The sequence below is a fragment of the Microtus oregoni genome, unplaced genomic scaffold, assembly GCF_018167655.1.
Source record: "Microtus oregoni isolate MIOR12 unplaced genomic scaffold, Mior012 000049F_ref0000343, whole genome shotgun sequence".
Taxonomy (NCBI): Eukaryota; Metazoa; Chordata; class Mammalia; order Rodentia; family Cricetidae; genus Microtus; species Microtus oregoni.
The window spans coordinates 2,555,604-2,571,727 of NW_024543223.1; the positions used below are offsets into that span (position 1 = coordinate 2,555,604).

General features: G+C 44.3%; 1 protein-coding gene across 4 annotated transcripts in view; it reads right to left on the reverse strand.

The window, feature by feature from the left end:
- The window catches only part of LOC121436453 (phosphatidylserine decarboxylase proenzyme, mitochondrial), a 55,059-nt gene that overhangs the window by 38,258 nt on the left and 677 nt on the right, over positions 1–16,124 (reverse strand). For 2 of the 4 annotated variants that reach the window (XM_041636377.1, XM_041636378.1), the window contains exon 2: positions 5,978–6,057. In XM_041636377.1, the coding sequence (XP_041492311.1) occupies positions 5,978–6,057 (80 nt within the window). Of the gene's footprint in view, positions 1–5,977; positions 6,058–16,124 lie in introns of those variants that run through there. The other 2 variants (XM_041636382.1, XM_041636385.1) reach the window with 2 other exon arrangements.

Consider the following 16,124-nt stretch of genomic DNA (forward strand, 5'->3'; position numbering starts at 1 on the left):
GGAAATAGTTACTATGTGAAAACAGACAAACCTTTGGATTTTTTTTTTCAAAGCACCTGTGTTTTCTGCCCCCTAGAGACTGAGACAGACCCGCTACTCTTTTGAACTTAAACTGGATGGTGGGAAAATTCTCTCTCTCTCTAGAAAAAAAGAAGTTATCTGAGAGACCTCCAACTGATCCGAGCTACGCTGCTCCCCTGAGTTTAGACTATGGGATTCCTTCCTCTTTATTTTGCCAATGGGGACTTCCCAGCTGAGGAGGCCATGGTACTACTTCCTCTTATACCCATGCTAACTAACTAAATTGTCTCTTTAAAGATGCACATTTAATCTGTGAGATGTGTGGATCTCACAGGGACCTGTCTCTGATGGGAAAGGGGTTCATCTTATCAGGGAGCCAGGCTAAACTTGAATAAAAAGCAATGGCTTCATCAAGATAGAAGCAACTGTGTGGTTGGCTGCTATCTCTGGTAATATTATAAAGACCAATGCCATGTGATTTCACTGTCATCTTGTTAACGCAATCACGTGGCATAAACCAAATCCTTTCCTAGTAAAATCTCAGGTTATTTCTGTATCTCTTTTTTTTATTAGACGTAAGAGGCAACACCAGGCCTCTAAGATGTATTTTTTTTCTAAATGTTCTGCTCTGTTTTAATATCAAGCCTTTCAGTTACAATAGCAGAGATTTAGAAAAGAAACCATCTAATATGGCCACTTTCTGAGTTCTTTTACATTTTTTGTCCTATGTTTACCATCCTTTAAATTACAGGGACTTCAACCCAATTTTCATAAGATGAATTGTAAGAATCCTCCTAATTTAGGGTGAGGACACAAATTGGGCCCCCTAAGATATTGGCATAGTTGCTGGTGCCCTGCAATGGCTACCCAAGCTTACCTGGGGCAGATAGTCATGAGAAAACAGAAACCTAACCCTCAGCATTTCTCAGAAAACCCAGTGACTCGGGGACCTTTGCTCATCAGACAAGTGCAGCTTTCTCATTCCTCCCTAACAGGCCATTCACCTCATAAAACGACCTGACTACATCAGGCACAGGCCCCTTCTGGTGGGCTCAGCTGGGGTATCCTGTTTTACCCAAGACAAGAAAAAAAAAATCCCAAGCCTTCAGTAACCCTGTGAAGGCCCTTGCACTCCCAGGCTGGGCTGCTGTTCTCTATCCAGTGAGACAGCTGGGCAATCTGTTCCCCAATAAACTTCTTTTCTACCCATGGAGTGGTCTTGTTTGGTGGTTTTTTTTTTAAAATATTTATTTATTTATTTATACAATATTCTGTCTGTGTGTATGTCTGCAGGCCAGAAGAGGGCACCAGACCTCATTACAGATGGTAATGAGCCACCATGTGGTTGCCGAGCATTGAACTCAGAACCTTTGTTTTTTTTTTTTTGTTTTTTTTTTTTTTTTGGTTTTTTGAGACAGGCTTTCTCTGTAGCTTTGGTGCCTGTCCCGGAACTAGCTCTTGTAGACCAGGCTGGCCTCGAACTCACAGAGATCCGCCTGTCTCTGCCTCCCGAGTGCTGGGATTAAAGGCCTGCTCCACCACCACCCGGCTGAACTCAGAACCTTTGGAAGAGCAGGCAATGCTCTTAACCACTGAGCCATCTCTCCAGCCCTGTTTGGTGGTTCTGTTGTGAACACTTATATTTGGATAGATGGATGGATGGATGGATAGATAGACAGACAGACAGACTGATGATAGGTAGACAGACAGATCACAGGTGTTTATCATGCTTTCTATCTAGATTTAAAAATAACAAGAAAAATTTAAAGCTCAAAAGAAAAATGGACATGAGATTAGGCAGACCCTAAGACAGAACAAGTGATCCCCTTCAGATTCACTAGGGTCCTACTCCCCTTTGCAGGAGCTAGAGGTCAGCTTACATCACAAAACAGGTCATTATTTAGATCCCAGGAAAACAAATAAAAACCCAAAAGCTCTGTCTCTCAGAAAGCCGTGTTGTCTTAACCTTGACTGTCCAACAGATAAGGTTAGGGGGGGAACTAGCCTGCTCTCCACCTCCCTTTGTCTTTAGGGTGAGGCCAGTGTTTGTCTCAGAATCAGGACTTTCTTTGAGCTGTCCTATGGAGGAGGTTTGAAGGAAACTAAAACCAATAATGGTGCTTAGGGTATATGTGGAACTGCAGGCATGGATAAGTGCAACTTAGTCCCACACTGGGAACCAGCCTTGGGTGTGCAGGTCACATTGACCACCCTGCAATTGGCAAGATAATTGCCTTCTCTGGATGCTGGTCTGAGAGACTTGAGGAGGATTAGGGGAACCTAACCTCCACCCACCTCTCACAATTTCGTTTTCACTTTACATATGGGAACGAAATCCTCCAAGATTCCTTCAAGTTTCTTTCCCACCTGTCTCCTGGACAACTGGAGCAGGTTAGACCCTCAGTTGCTTAAAAGAAAGCTTTAGACTTTCTCTCAACCCTCTAAGAAAAACTAAAAGTGGCTTCTAGGGGCAACTCTTAATTATAATGCCATCCTTCAATTAGAACTACTCCATAAACAAGAGGAAAATTCCCCTAAAACTTTCTATGTCCAAATTTTCTTTTACGTGCAGATCACCCAGATATTGCTAAATATTACAGGATGGACCCACAGATTCTAGATGTAGTAAACTTAGGTATGTCTAATCAAGGTTTATTTTTAAAGGGCTTAATTTCCATTCAGGCTTCACCTAAATATTACACATTGTTAAAAATACCAAACTAAGCCAGCACTTGGGAGGCAGAGGCAGGCGGATCTCTGAGTTCAAGGCCAGCCTGGACTACAAAATGAGTTCCAGGACAGTCAGGACTACACAGAGAAACCCCGTCCTGAGAAACAAAACAAAACAAAACAAATCTCTGGATGTTCAATAACCATATTTGGAAGTATATACTGATGTGGTCAGAGGAACTAAAAGGGAGACTATATTCCTCCTTGACCTCCAAGGTCAGCTAAATCCCAGGAAACCGTGGGGCATCTCTCAAAATATCCTGTACTATAACTGTGAAAAAATCATTTGTTCTCTTGTTGAGGGAGGAGTGGACTCTGACCAGTGCCAACCCTGCAAAGAAGAGGGTCAACAAAGATGACAAAAAATGCTTCCACACTCCCAAATGAAGCAATGGTCAAGTCAGGCCTTTGACTTATCCTCACAGGGAGATTAACTCACAAAAGAAAGACTCAAGGAGACTGAGGCCTCTCCTAAGCCCAAGTAACCCTGGAGGAGCAGATCTTCAACTGGCCTTGACCAAAAAATGAAAATAAACAAATAAAAACTAAATTTGGCCACCTACATAGTCTTCAACACCCAGCAGAAAAGTATAGCCAGGTTTAAAAGGAACAGGCACTATGCTAACCTTATGAGATATTATTTGGGTATCTATTTCTCATTAGATATTATTTGGATATTCTATTTCTCTTCCTGATAACACTATCTGTTCCTAGAAGAGCACTTTTCAGCTGTGATATGAGATGCTATGTCTTCTCATATTCACTCTCAGCCAGGCGGTCTCAGCGAAAGTCTTTAATCCCAGCACTCAGAAGGCAGAGGCAGGCAGATCTCAGTGAGTTCGAGGCCAGCCTGGTCCACAAATCGAGTTCCAGGGCAATCAGAGCTGTTGCACAAAGAAACATTATCTTGAAAATAAAAAAAAAAAAACAAAAGACAGGGTTTCACTGTAATCTAGACTGGCCTAGAAGGCAACATGTAGGTACACCTGGCTGTGAATTTCCTGTTCTTCCTGCCTCCAAGTTCCAAGTACTGAGACTAAAGGTGTAAATACCTTTAGTCCCAGCCAGATACCCTGTAGTCAAACCCACAGGTTTGGGGAATTAGTCAAGACAGCAAAATGAGCTGAGCAGTGGTGGTACAAGCTTTTCTTACCAGCACTCAGGAGACAGAGACCAGTGTACCCCTCAGTTCAAGGCTAGCCTGATCTACAGGGTGAGTTCCAGGTCAGCCAGGGCTACAAAGAGAATTCCTATAGGGGGGGTGGGGACCAAAACCATGACCCCACGGACATTGCTGTATAACGCTATTTAAAAAAAGATATTTCTCTTTTAAAATGTAAATTAGTTGTGACTTCAGCAGAGGAACCTAGATTTTCCTCAGGTTGGACCCATATTGTCCCCTCCACAGGACACTACAGAAGGCACACAGGCAGAGGCATCTCTTGCTGGTAAGGTACTGCTAAGAGGGTTTCTACACGATTCTGGTAAAAAGGTTCTGGTGCATAGACCCCAGCTACACAATTATGCCTCATTTTGTCAAATGAAACTTATGTTAATTACGATGTTGAGGAACTCCCCTCATTAGCTTGTCTTTTAATGTTTTCCACGAGGTTATAGTAGCAGAAATTCGGTGGCTGACTTCCATACTTAAATAGGCTGGACGGTTCCCTGAACTCTTTAAGGAGTCCATGGCCGGCCCCCTCCACAGTTTATCTTACCGTAGATAATCAATGGTGGCAGAGAAATCATCGAGCCTGCTGGGGACTCTTTGGGCGGCTTTCTTGCCTGTTCTCGTCCTAAGGGCAAAACTGCCCCGGCTATTTCCTAACTATGCTCTCAGCAGGAACTATAATACCACCAAAAGTGTCGCTTTTATGTTACAGATCTACCCCACTCATATGACAAGCTTCACAGATAGACACATCACAACTGCTGTCCTGTGTTCCACATCTTGGCCATTGGTTATATAACAGCCCCTTGGATCAATCCTGCTCTGAGGCACTCTGCTTCTTCACCATCAATTCTTTTTAGGCGTGAAGCAGTTCAGAGACTTAAAAGGCCCTGCCCTTGAGAAGAGACTGGCCTTTTCGGCTCTCCAGTTTCCCTTTTCTTTGAGGAGCATCTTTTTCTCTGCTACATGCCTGTGTCTCCTCACCCAGAGTGAACCCATTCCCTTAACTGCTGTTGATTCTGTCAACAGTGCTTAAGATTTCTCTGCTGCTACCTGTTTTGCTCAAAATCCTTCCTTCCTTTTAATTCTTTAACTGACAGAGAGAATCAACCTGATCAGGACCTATAGACTGTATCAGCTGTAAACTGCCCAAACATGGGCACTGGGAACTGACCCCAGGTCCTCGGCAAGCTCATGCTCCTAAGCACTGAGGATGTCTTCAGTGTCTCTCTTGCTCTTTCAAAGGAGGCTGGGAAACAGAAACGGTCATCTCTCCTTTGAATTATGGCTCCATGAGCAGAGAGGTTGCTCCTCTGCAGAATGAAATGAAGACTACAGGTTCATTGCTGAGGCTGTCCCTGCGTGGTCCAGCATGCAACTACTAACCAGTAAGAGCCACACGTGTTCTCATTAACTACCATGTTTGAGCAGGCTTTCTGTCGTTCTCGTCAGCCACCTCATCTTATTCCCGGGAAAGGTATCGGGTCATTAAAAACAGCATTCAACACAGTAAACAAAAGGATATGTAGGTAATAAAGACAACACAATCTTCTCTTACCAGACCACCAAGTCTTCACCACAGCACTTTCTACTTGTGGGTCTCAACTGGAACAGACTCTCTGAGGAGTAATTTGGCCTCAATACTAAAGTGCAAATACATAAACTTTCTACAGAGTCTCACCATAGCTCCAGCTGTTTCCAAACCTATTATCTTTCTGTCTCCATCTACTGACAGCTGGCATTATAGGCATGCACCACCATGCCAAGCTTACAGAGACCCTCTACCTCTTCACAGTTATCCTGGAAGTGACAAAGGTATTACTACAGGGCTTTCTGTGGCAGAAAAAGCTAGACACAAATCTCGAACAAGGATGCAGTCACACAAGAGTGCCACTCAGACAATGAAATAGTTGCGGAGGCTCCAGTGCTGGCACGCCCGGTGACAGGATTTATAGGCGTGCGTCAAAGGTATTTAATTCTAACAACCCTATGCTTTCTCAGCTTCCAGTTGCATGAACAGATGGTGAGGCAGCAACAGTTTCACTTGCTCCTTACCTGTGTTAAAGGTGTGAAGAGGCAGCTTCCGTAAGGACCCCAGGAAATGGTACATGGGGGTGTATTCAGAGTGGCAGGGGCTACAACCAAGAAAAACCAATTATTAAACATCAAATTTTTGATTCTATTTAGAAACAGAATTGACTTATTTGACCTACTGACTTTCCTTGAAGAGAATGTGGGCTATTCTGGTGCCTGATACTTAAGAGTGACTCCACAAAAGGCACACTGTCCAGCTGATGGAGAATGCACTGTAGATGAGCCAATAAAAGTGCGCACTGCCTGCTAAAAGCTCACAGATGGGAAGCCTCTAAGAAACATTGCAAAAATAAAATAAAACTGATGAATCAGTTGGCAACTTTAAAAATGTAAATTATTTTTTAGCTCTGTGCATGTGTCTCTACGTGAGGACAGGTGCCTGTGGAGGCCAGGGGAAGAAGTCAGATCCAACTGGAGAGGCTGGAGTGGCCCAACAGGTGCTGGGAACTGAATGTGGGTCGTCTCTCAGAGCAGCATTATACACTCTTCACTACTGAGCCATCTCTCCCTGCCCCACTAACCGGCAATTCCCCCTGCAGCCAAGGTAGTGACCTTAAGCTTACTATGTAGCTGAGGATAACCCTGAACTCCTTGTCCTCCTGCCTCCATTTCCTGAGTGCTGGGATTATAGGTGTGGTTACTAAGCCTAGCTTGGCAACATTAATACAATCTGGAGATTCTACAATATTGTATTAATGTGAGCTTCATGGCTTTAACCACCACACCACACTTAAAGAAATGCCCTAAGGATCCATACAGGAAAAGAGAATACAAACAACATGAAGTTTACAGAGTCTGAGTAAGCATATCTGGGATTTCTAGCCACTATTTTTAACAACTTGTCTAAGTTTGAAACTACTATACAATAAAATTTTTTCATCATTAATGTGAGATCTTAACAAGCAGGGAAACAAGGTCTCAAAGCCTAGCTTTTCTGCAGGTGTTTCTGCACACGAACCAAGAGCTGCACACAGATCCGTATACAAGGACCCGTGTCCCTTGAACCTACCTATATGCCAGAAGCTGAAAAACTCAATGCTTCAAATATTTATACTGAAGGACGAATTGGGAGGAGTGGCCACCAACATACTACACTGAGCTAGTCTCACTGGCTCTACCAGTTTGAATGTTTTCTTTCTTTTTCTCCCTCCTTCCCTTCTCCTCCAGTGAATTGTTGTTTTGAGACACGGTCTCACCATGTAGCTCAGACTGGCCTTGAATGTTCCCCTTTCCTGTGCTGCTCACTAGCACTGGGATTATGTTTGTGCACTACCATGGTGACTCTGGTGTGCAATGTTTTAACTGTCTTTTGTGGCTACTCTACCCAGTGAGAGAGTGAGCAGACGTAAAGGACCACTTACCTACTCTAAGAGGCGTGATCTGAGAAGCCCACTTCCCCTGGGGAAATCAGATACATGCCAGTGGTAGTAAATGACTGCACTGGGACGCAGAGCACTGTGTCTGGTTAGCCGCTAGAATTTGCTCATCAAAGAGCAAACCTCCAATGCTTTGAGTTTCAATTTAGGTAACACCCTAGTTTCTGAAATGCCTGTTTGGGCACCAGGTACTTATATGATGCACATACATCATGTGTAAGCACTCACATATACAGGTGTTTTTTTTTTTTGTTTGGAGGCAAGGTCTCAGTATGTAGCCCTGACTAGCCTAGAACTCACTATTTAGGCTAGCATAGTTTTGAACTTGCAGAGATACTCTGGCCTCTGCCTCCTGGGTTGTAGGATTAAAGGTATGCACCATCATACCATGCTTCAGTTTCCAAAATACTGATCTGAAATCTAAATAGAGAAACTATATCCTTGCCAGTAAATGTTTCTTTCTTCTTTGAAGCACTTTATAATATAAAAGTAGTAACTTTCATTATTATAAACATCCAAATTGATTTTTTTTGTGAAAAACAGAAATGCATTTATAACTTTTGTACATATTGTTTACCTTATGGTATTTAGTAATTAATTCCTATAAACATTATCAGGTTTCAGTACTTTGATTTGTTTTTCTCAAACAACTTAACTTGTAAACACCCTCCCCACGTGGTGCCGCTGTGGCTTCTGTGCCGGACCTGGCTCCTCCTCTATGTGAAGAATGGGGCGTCTCAGCCTGTGGACAGCTGTTAACAGGACTGGGCACTGCCCCATCTGAGAACAGGAGCCTACAGCCCTGCTTTTCAAGTGGAATTAGTGGACTGTGCTGGGAGACTGATGCAGGAGGATTGAGAGTTCAGGACTAGTCTGGGCAACATAGCAAGAGAATATCTCAAAACACAAAACCAAACCAAAACAAAAAGGGAGGGGGAGGGCTCTAGACACTGCTCTACTGTTCCTAACTCAAAGGTCTGGGAGGGTGAGGATGACACAACCCATAACCACTTGTCCACCACCTCTGGATACACACACTGAGTATGCACCCAGCTTCCCCCGCAGCTTGTCTCTCATGACATAAATACTGTAATTCCTGAGATGTGCACCACGTCTCTCTCCAGTTTCCACCCCATCTTTCTTCTCTTCCATCACAGCCTTTGAAGGGCTGCCTGCCTTCACTGTCAATCACGTCGTCACATTTTGTTCCTATCACATCACCTTCAGTCAAGGTCACCAGCACCTTCCACGCTCCCAATGTCACTGAACCAGGTCTCTTTCTTGGCAGCAGCAAAAAAGTTTGTCTTTTTCTTTTTTGTCTCCCTGAATCTCCTGACTTCTGGGACCATGAATCCTCCTCCTAGCTTTCTGGGACTTTGTCAGTCTTTTTTGCAGATTCTCTTTTGCTTTCTAACTTTGATATGCAGCCATGCCCAGGTACAGACTTTTCCCCCCCAACCCAGACTCTCTCCCTGGAACGGCTCCCAGGCACATAGCTTTAAAGGGCTACTCACTACTTCAACTGTGCCTCCAGAGCCCCTGATGTCTAGATTCGCAATCAGCTTCCCCACCATCTACTCTGAATCATCTAAAACTGAATTTATTCTCAACAGATTTCCTGGCCTGGGGTAGCACGCTTTCAACTGGCTTCTCCCCCAGACCTTTCTATTGTGTCACAGCAGGCCAGATGTTTACAAATCTGCTTCCTTTTCTAGATACCTATTGCCTTCATTTTCTAGTCTTCTTTGTAGCAACGAGTGAAGGGTACCAGGTACAAGTGATCCACTTGCCTCCACTTTTCAAGTAGCTTAAACTATTACCACATACAACTGTGTTGGTTGCACCGCCAGGCTTTCTGAACATTCCTTCCCCAGCAATGAGAAGTACTTAAAAGGTTTTTTAAAGAATCAGAAAATGCTCCTGGATTTACTCATCATGAAGGAAAGGACGTTCTCCTTCACCTCACTTGCATAGGTAAAAACCAAAGACACGGTGGGTGAGGGCGGGACTTGGATGTGCATAGACAGGGATGTTGGTGCCCTACTCTGTCACCTGTCTTATCCCTTTGACACAGGATCTCTCAAAGTGAGGCTGGCGGCCAGCAAGCCCCAGTACTCCTTTCTGTCTCTGCTCTCCCTTCAACACTACAGCTCCAAGCCTGGGCACAGCCATGCTCATCTTTTAAGTGTGAGGAATCTAAGTCCAGACCTCATGCTTGAGCAGTGTGGTGGTTCTGAGGGAGAATGGCCCCCATAGACTCGTGTATTCACTGGGGATGGGCTTGGAGATTTCAAAAGCCCATGATAGGTCCAGTCTCTCTCTCCCTCTCTGTCTCTCTCTCCTCTCCCTCCCCCCCTGCAAAGCCTGCTGCCTGAGGATTAGGATATAAAGCCCTCAGCTACTGCTCCAGCACCATTACTGTCTCTTCGTAGCCATAATGACTAACTGAAACTGTAAACAAACCTCTAGGAAAATGATTCCTTTTCTAAATGTTGAATTGGTCATGGTGTCTCTTCACAACAATGAAACAGTGACTAAGACAGGCAGTAAGCACTTGTCTAACTCACTGAGCCATCACCTCTTCCCCCACAATTCCTTAATAACAACAATAACACCACCAACAACTACCAGGATCTCTTATGTAGTGCTGGCTGTCCTAGAACTTGCTTTGCAGATAAGGCTGTCTTCAAACTCACTGAGATCCGCCTGCCTCCACCTCCCAAGTGCTGGGATTAAAGGTCTGCATCACCATGCCCAGCTTTTCTTTTTTTCTTCTTCTTTTTTTTTTTACTTTTAAAGATTTCTATGTTACATGTATGGATATTTTGCCCGCATGTTTGTCTGTATCTGATACTCTCAGAGTCTAGAAGAGGATACTGGATTCCCTGGAACTAGTTTCAAATGGTTGTGAGCTGTTGTGTGGGTGCTGGGAATTGAAGAGCAGCAGCCAGTGCTCTTCACTGCAAAGCCATCTCGCCAGCACCTAGGGCAACTTCTTAATTAATGATTGATGGGGGAGGATGCAGTCCTTTGTGGGTGGGGCCACCTCTGGGCTGGTGGTCCTGGACTCTATATTAAAGCAGGCTGAGCCAGGCAATAGTGGTGCACACCTTTAACCCCAGCACTCAGGAGGCAGAGGCAGGTGGATCTCTGTGAGTTTGAGGCCAGCCTGGTTTACAAGAGCTAGTTCCAGGACAGGGGCCAAAGAGAAACAACCCTATCTTGAGAAAAAAAAAAAAAAAAGTAGGCTGAGCAAGCCATGAGGAGCAAGCAGCACTCCTCCATGGCCTCTGTATCAGTTCCTGCCTCCAGGTTCCTGTTCCGTGTGAGTTCCTGCCTTTGATGATGAATTGTTATATGGAAACATAAGCTGAAGAAACCCTTTTCCGGGGCTGGAGAGATGGCTCAGTGGTTAAGAGCACTGACTGCTCTTCCAGAGGACCCGGGTTCGATTCCCAGCACCCACATGGCAGCTCACAACTGTCTGAAAATGTAGTTCCACGAGATCTGACACCTTCACACCAACGAACATAATAAAGTTAAATAAATAAATAAATAAATAAATAAATAAAAAGAAACCCTTTTCCTCTCAAATGGTGGCGCACGCCTTTAATCCCAGCACTTGGGAGGCAGAGGCAGGCGGATCTCTGTGAGTTCGAGACCAGCCTGGTCTACAGAGCTAGTTCCAGGACAGGCTCCAAAGCCACAGATAAACCCTGTCTCGAAAAACCAAAAAAAAAAAAAAAAAAGATACTTTGGTTGTGGTGTTAGAAACCCTAACTAAGACAAGCTGGTACAGTGGGGTATTGCTATGACAGACCCGACCACCTTTTGGGAACTTTGGGCTTTAAAAAAGAATAAAAAACAAACAAATAAACAACAAAAAAAATTGAGTATTGAGAGCTCAATGAGCTGTTCTGTAGGAGCTTGGGAGATAAGACTGTTAAAGCAGTACAGACAATATGAGGCCTGGCTTGTGGGTTTTAAAAGGGAGTTTAAAGATTCTATTAGGGCTGTTTGCTATTCTGAATTAAGATCCTGTCATTCCAGTCAGCTGGGGCTGAAGAGGTGCCATTCTAGTCAGCCATGATTCACAAGAGGCAACACTGAGGTGGAACCTTTGTGTGATTGGGACAGTTGATGCTGGTTATCTAGAGCTAAGAAATTAGGGGTGATTAAGAAGAAACCAGCATCGTTGAGGTGAAGTCTTCTGTAAAGGGTTCCTTCAGGTTCAGCACACAGAAGCTGTGTTCTAGAAACATCCAAGGTTGTATCTCATGCTGGCAGTCGAAGTTGGGAGTCTAGAAGTCAAGCAGGTAGTACTGATTTTGAAGACCTGAAGGGGTCACGGATAGCAGCTGAGGCTTAGCACTGTGTGGCGGGGCTGGGGTCCCGGAAGGGAGCCCAGGAAAGGCTACTGGTGAGATGCCAATGCCATGAGATGACACCAAGAATGGCAGCAGCAGTGGGGTAGAGCCAGCCTGAGATTAGAAGACACTGTGTGCTGCAGAAGGCAGTCAAGATTGTAGGGCATATTTCTTAATTAGTGACTGATTGGGGTGGGTCCAGTTCATTGTGGGTGGGGCCATCCCTGGGCTGGTAGTCCTGGGTTCTATAAGAAAGCAGGCTTTGGTCAAGGTGTTCCATCACAGCAACAGAAACCCTAACTAAGACAGGGTGCAATCCACATAGCGGGTAGAAAAGACAGCAAATGCCGAAGACCAGCGATGGTACACAGAGTAGCAAGAAACTTGAGTGAGGAGGAAAGGGGAAACAGAGGCCTGAGATGGGAGCAAGACAGAGAGGCTAGTCTTGGTTCTGTTTTGAAAAGACCATTGTGTCTGTCTGTGGCAAACAGGAAACAGAGGGCCAAGAGTCAAACAATGACACTGGTATTGAAGGCATTCTTATGGGAGAAGGGGTGACTTGGATAATGACAGTGAAAAGTGGGCAGACTAAGAAGTGAAGGTAAAGTTCTTGTGCCTTGCCAAAGGTCTGAATATACAGTTTGTAAGAAAGGACCTGGGTTTGATTCCCGGTGTCCACACGGTAGTTACAAACCACCTGTCTCACTACAGTTCCAAGGGACCCAATGCCTTCTTCTGGCCTCTATGGGTACCAGGCATGTGGTGCAGACATACAAGCTCACAAAACATGATAAACATTAAATGTTTTGAAAAGGAAAAAGAAAAAAAAAATAAGGCCCAGAGAGAAGAACAGATAAGTTCAGTCAGGTGTCTCTTACAAAGAAAACCAAGGGTACAAATCTTCAAGTAGGCTATTTTAAAGCCAGGTGTGGTGACACACACATGTAATCCCAACACTTGGAAGGCTGAGGCTGGAGGACCAGAATGAGAGCCTTTCACGAAACCAAAATAAAATGAGTGTAAGCACTTGGCTTTGGCTCAAATTTTGGTTCAAATCCTGTGCAATCAATTCCCTCACCTTTAAAATCAGAGCCCACCTCATTAGCGCTAAGTCCACCACGTAAAACCTTTAGTCTAGGGCCTACCACTTACTTACATATACAAATACTAATACTAAAAGTAATGACATTAAAAATATCATTTAAGATTTTTATATATGAGTGTTTTGCCTGCAGGTACGTGCATGTACCATTATTACTGACTATACCAAGTTCCAATTACCAATCCACCCAGGCTGGTCTGTTCCCAGTTGCAAATGTTTTTATATTGTTTTTTGCCTGTATGTATTCATATATGCGTACAGTGCCCACAAGGAGAGAAAAGGGCATCAGATCTCTTGAAACTAGTTACCAAGTTGCTGTTGGGAACCCAATCCAGGTCCTCTGTGAGAGTAATAAGTGCTTTTAAGGGCTGAGTCACCTCTCCAGTCCCATGTGTGGGGGGGACTTTAAAAAATTTTTTTTGTTTTTTGTTTGTTTGTTTTGTTTTTTCAAGACAGGGTTTTTCTGTAGCTTTGAAGCTTTACTGGAACTAGCTCTTGTAGACCAGGCTGGCCTCGAACTCACAGAGATCTGCCTGCCTCAAAGTTTTTTTTTCTTTAGTTTTATTTCCACCAAAGTTTAAAGACAGCCAGGTGAGCAAGCAACACACTCTGCTTAGAGACAGTGTTTGTACATCTTTAATTTTTACAGAAAACTGCCAAGATCTCGTGTGTGTGTGTGTGTGTGTGTGTTTTGCCTATGTGTATATCTGTGCACCATGTGTATGCAGTGCCCATGGAGGCCAGAGAGGGTTTCTAATGCCCTGGAATTGGAGTTTCAGAAGGCTGTGAATCACCACAGTCCTCTGGAAGAACAGCAAGTGCTCTTAACCACTGAGTACCCTCTCCAGCCTCACAAGATGTTTTTAGTATCACCATGGGTGCTAGCATTCTAACTATAGTCCTTACTTCTCTCTATTTTCAAAAGCCAGAGAGCTCTAAGTTGCAGGTCTCTTGAAAGCTTTACCCCACATTCTACAAGGTAGTAGTAAAGTATTCCCCTTTTCCATTAGACTGTCTAGACTTGCCTGAACTTACAACCTAGAGTGCTTGTAAAAACTACAGCTGTCAGAGCCCCAATCTATACCTCCACCTCCTTCTGGAACTGGCAGAAGATTGGTGCATAACTGCTAATCTCTACCTTTGCTAAACATTTCAGCCAAACCAAGTTTTTAGCAGGCTGGGGTAGTAATGTTTGAGACATGGTCTCATAAAACCCAGGATAGCCTGTAACTACCAACGTAGCCAAGGACAGCCTTGAATTTCTGAACCTCCTGTCTCCACTTCCCAAGTATTTGGATTATGAGCATTAGTCACCAAGCCAGCACCAGTCTTGTGTGTACGAGAGCGAGAGAGCGCAAGTTCACACCGTGAACGCATGTGGCGCTCAGAGGACAGCTTTCAGGAGTTGGTTCTTGATTGCACCTTGCTGCAGCATAGTCTTGTTACACTAGTCCCTGAGCTCCTCGAGCTACCCTGTCCTCACCTGCCCCCTCAATATAGGCGAGCTGCAATTACAGATGAGCATCACTAAATTCAGCTGTCCACGAGACTTCTAAGGACCAAATGTGGGTCAGCTACCACTTTTTCCGGATGAATCATCTCCCTACCCACTCTCATCAAATACGTTTAGAAAACATGTATGACTCTAAATTATAACCCAAGATGCTTCTCTCCTGTTATCACACATCACTCAATTACTGAAAAACTTTGGGGCTGAAGCCGGGCGGTGGTGGCGCACGCCTTTAATCCTAGCACTTGGGACACAGAGGCAGGTGGATCTCTGTGAGTTCGAGACCAGCCTGGTCTACAAGAGCTAGTTCCAGGACAGGCTCCAAAGCTACAGAGCACTGGCTGCTCTTCCAGAGTACCTGAGTTTATTTCCCAGCACCCACCTGGGCTCACCATCCTGGGTAATGCCAATAGCTTCTGTGCTCACCATGGATGCACATGGTGCACAGAAATACTTGCAGGCAAAACACCTAAACAACAAAAATAAATTAATTTTTTTTTAAAAAAGAAAAACTTCCCTGCAACATGGAGCCTTCATTTACCTCTTACAATTAGATAATATATTACTTAAAACTTAGAAAAATGTTATCTCTTATGTATATCTATTTATACCTTAATATATAACACATTTGATAACTGCATTCTAGACATATCCTCATCCCTTTCCACCCTTGAACCAAATTCCAGTCTTGCCTATCTATCACTGGCACTAAAGGATGACTTGTTTTGCCTTCCTTTTTTTTTTTTAAGATTTATTTATTTATTATGTATACAACATTCTGCCTCGATGTATGCCGGCATGCCAGAGGAGGGCGCCAGATGTCAGTACAGATGGTTGTGAGCCACCATGTGGTTGCTGGGAATTGAACTCAGGACCTCTGGAAGAGCAGCCAGTGCTCTTAACCTCTGAGCCATCTCTCCAGCCCTTGCCTTCCATTTTTTATTTTATTTTATTTTATATTTATTTATTATGTATACAATATTCTGTCTGTGTGTATGTCTGCAGGCCAGAAGAGGGCACCAAACCTCTTTACAGATGGTTGTGAGCCACCATGTGGTTGCTGGGAATTGAACTCAGGACCTTTGGAAGAGCAGGCAATGCTCTTAACCACTGAGCCATCATCTCTCCAGCCCCGCCTTCCATTTTTTAATGGTGAATGAGGCACATCCTTTTTTTACCATCACTTAAAATTCATCAGGGGCTGCAAAGAGGGCTCAGCGATTAAGAGCATGAGCAGCTCTTCCAGAGGACCTGGGTTCAATTCTCAGCACCCAATGGCAGCTCACAACGACCTGTATCTACAGTTCCAGTGGATTAAATGTCTTCTTCTGGCTTCCATGAACACCAGGAACACACGGGTACACAGGCATACATGTGTACATCCATACACATACATAGTTTTTTAAAAATGAGCAATATTGGGGTTGGAGAGAGGGCTCAGCAATTAAGAGGGCCAAAGTTTGGTTTCCAGCATCCATGTCAGGGGGCTCACAAACTATACACCCAGGTAGTTCTAGGCCATTTTGAGAGCCCTATGGACACAGGCAATCAATCACTTGTATGCAAATCTGGGCTGGCTATGAAGTGAGTTACTTAGCAAAATAGAGAACTATCTTTCTTCACTCCTCCCTGGGTTAAGAACTTACTCCTCATCTCTCCCAGTCCCCCCAGAAAGAATAAACAGGGGCTCATGCCTGTAATGCCAGCATTTGGGAAGCACTTGGAGGGCGGATGAGACAGGAGGATTGCTGTG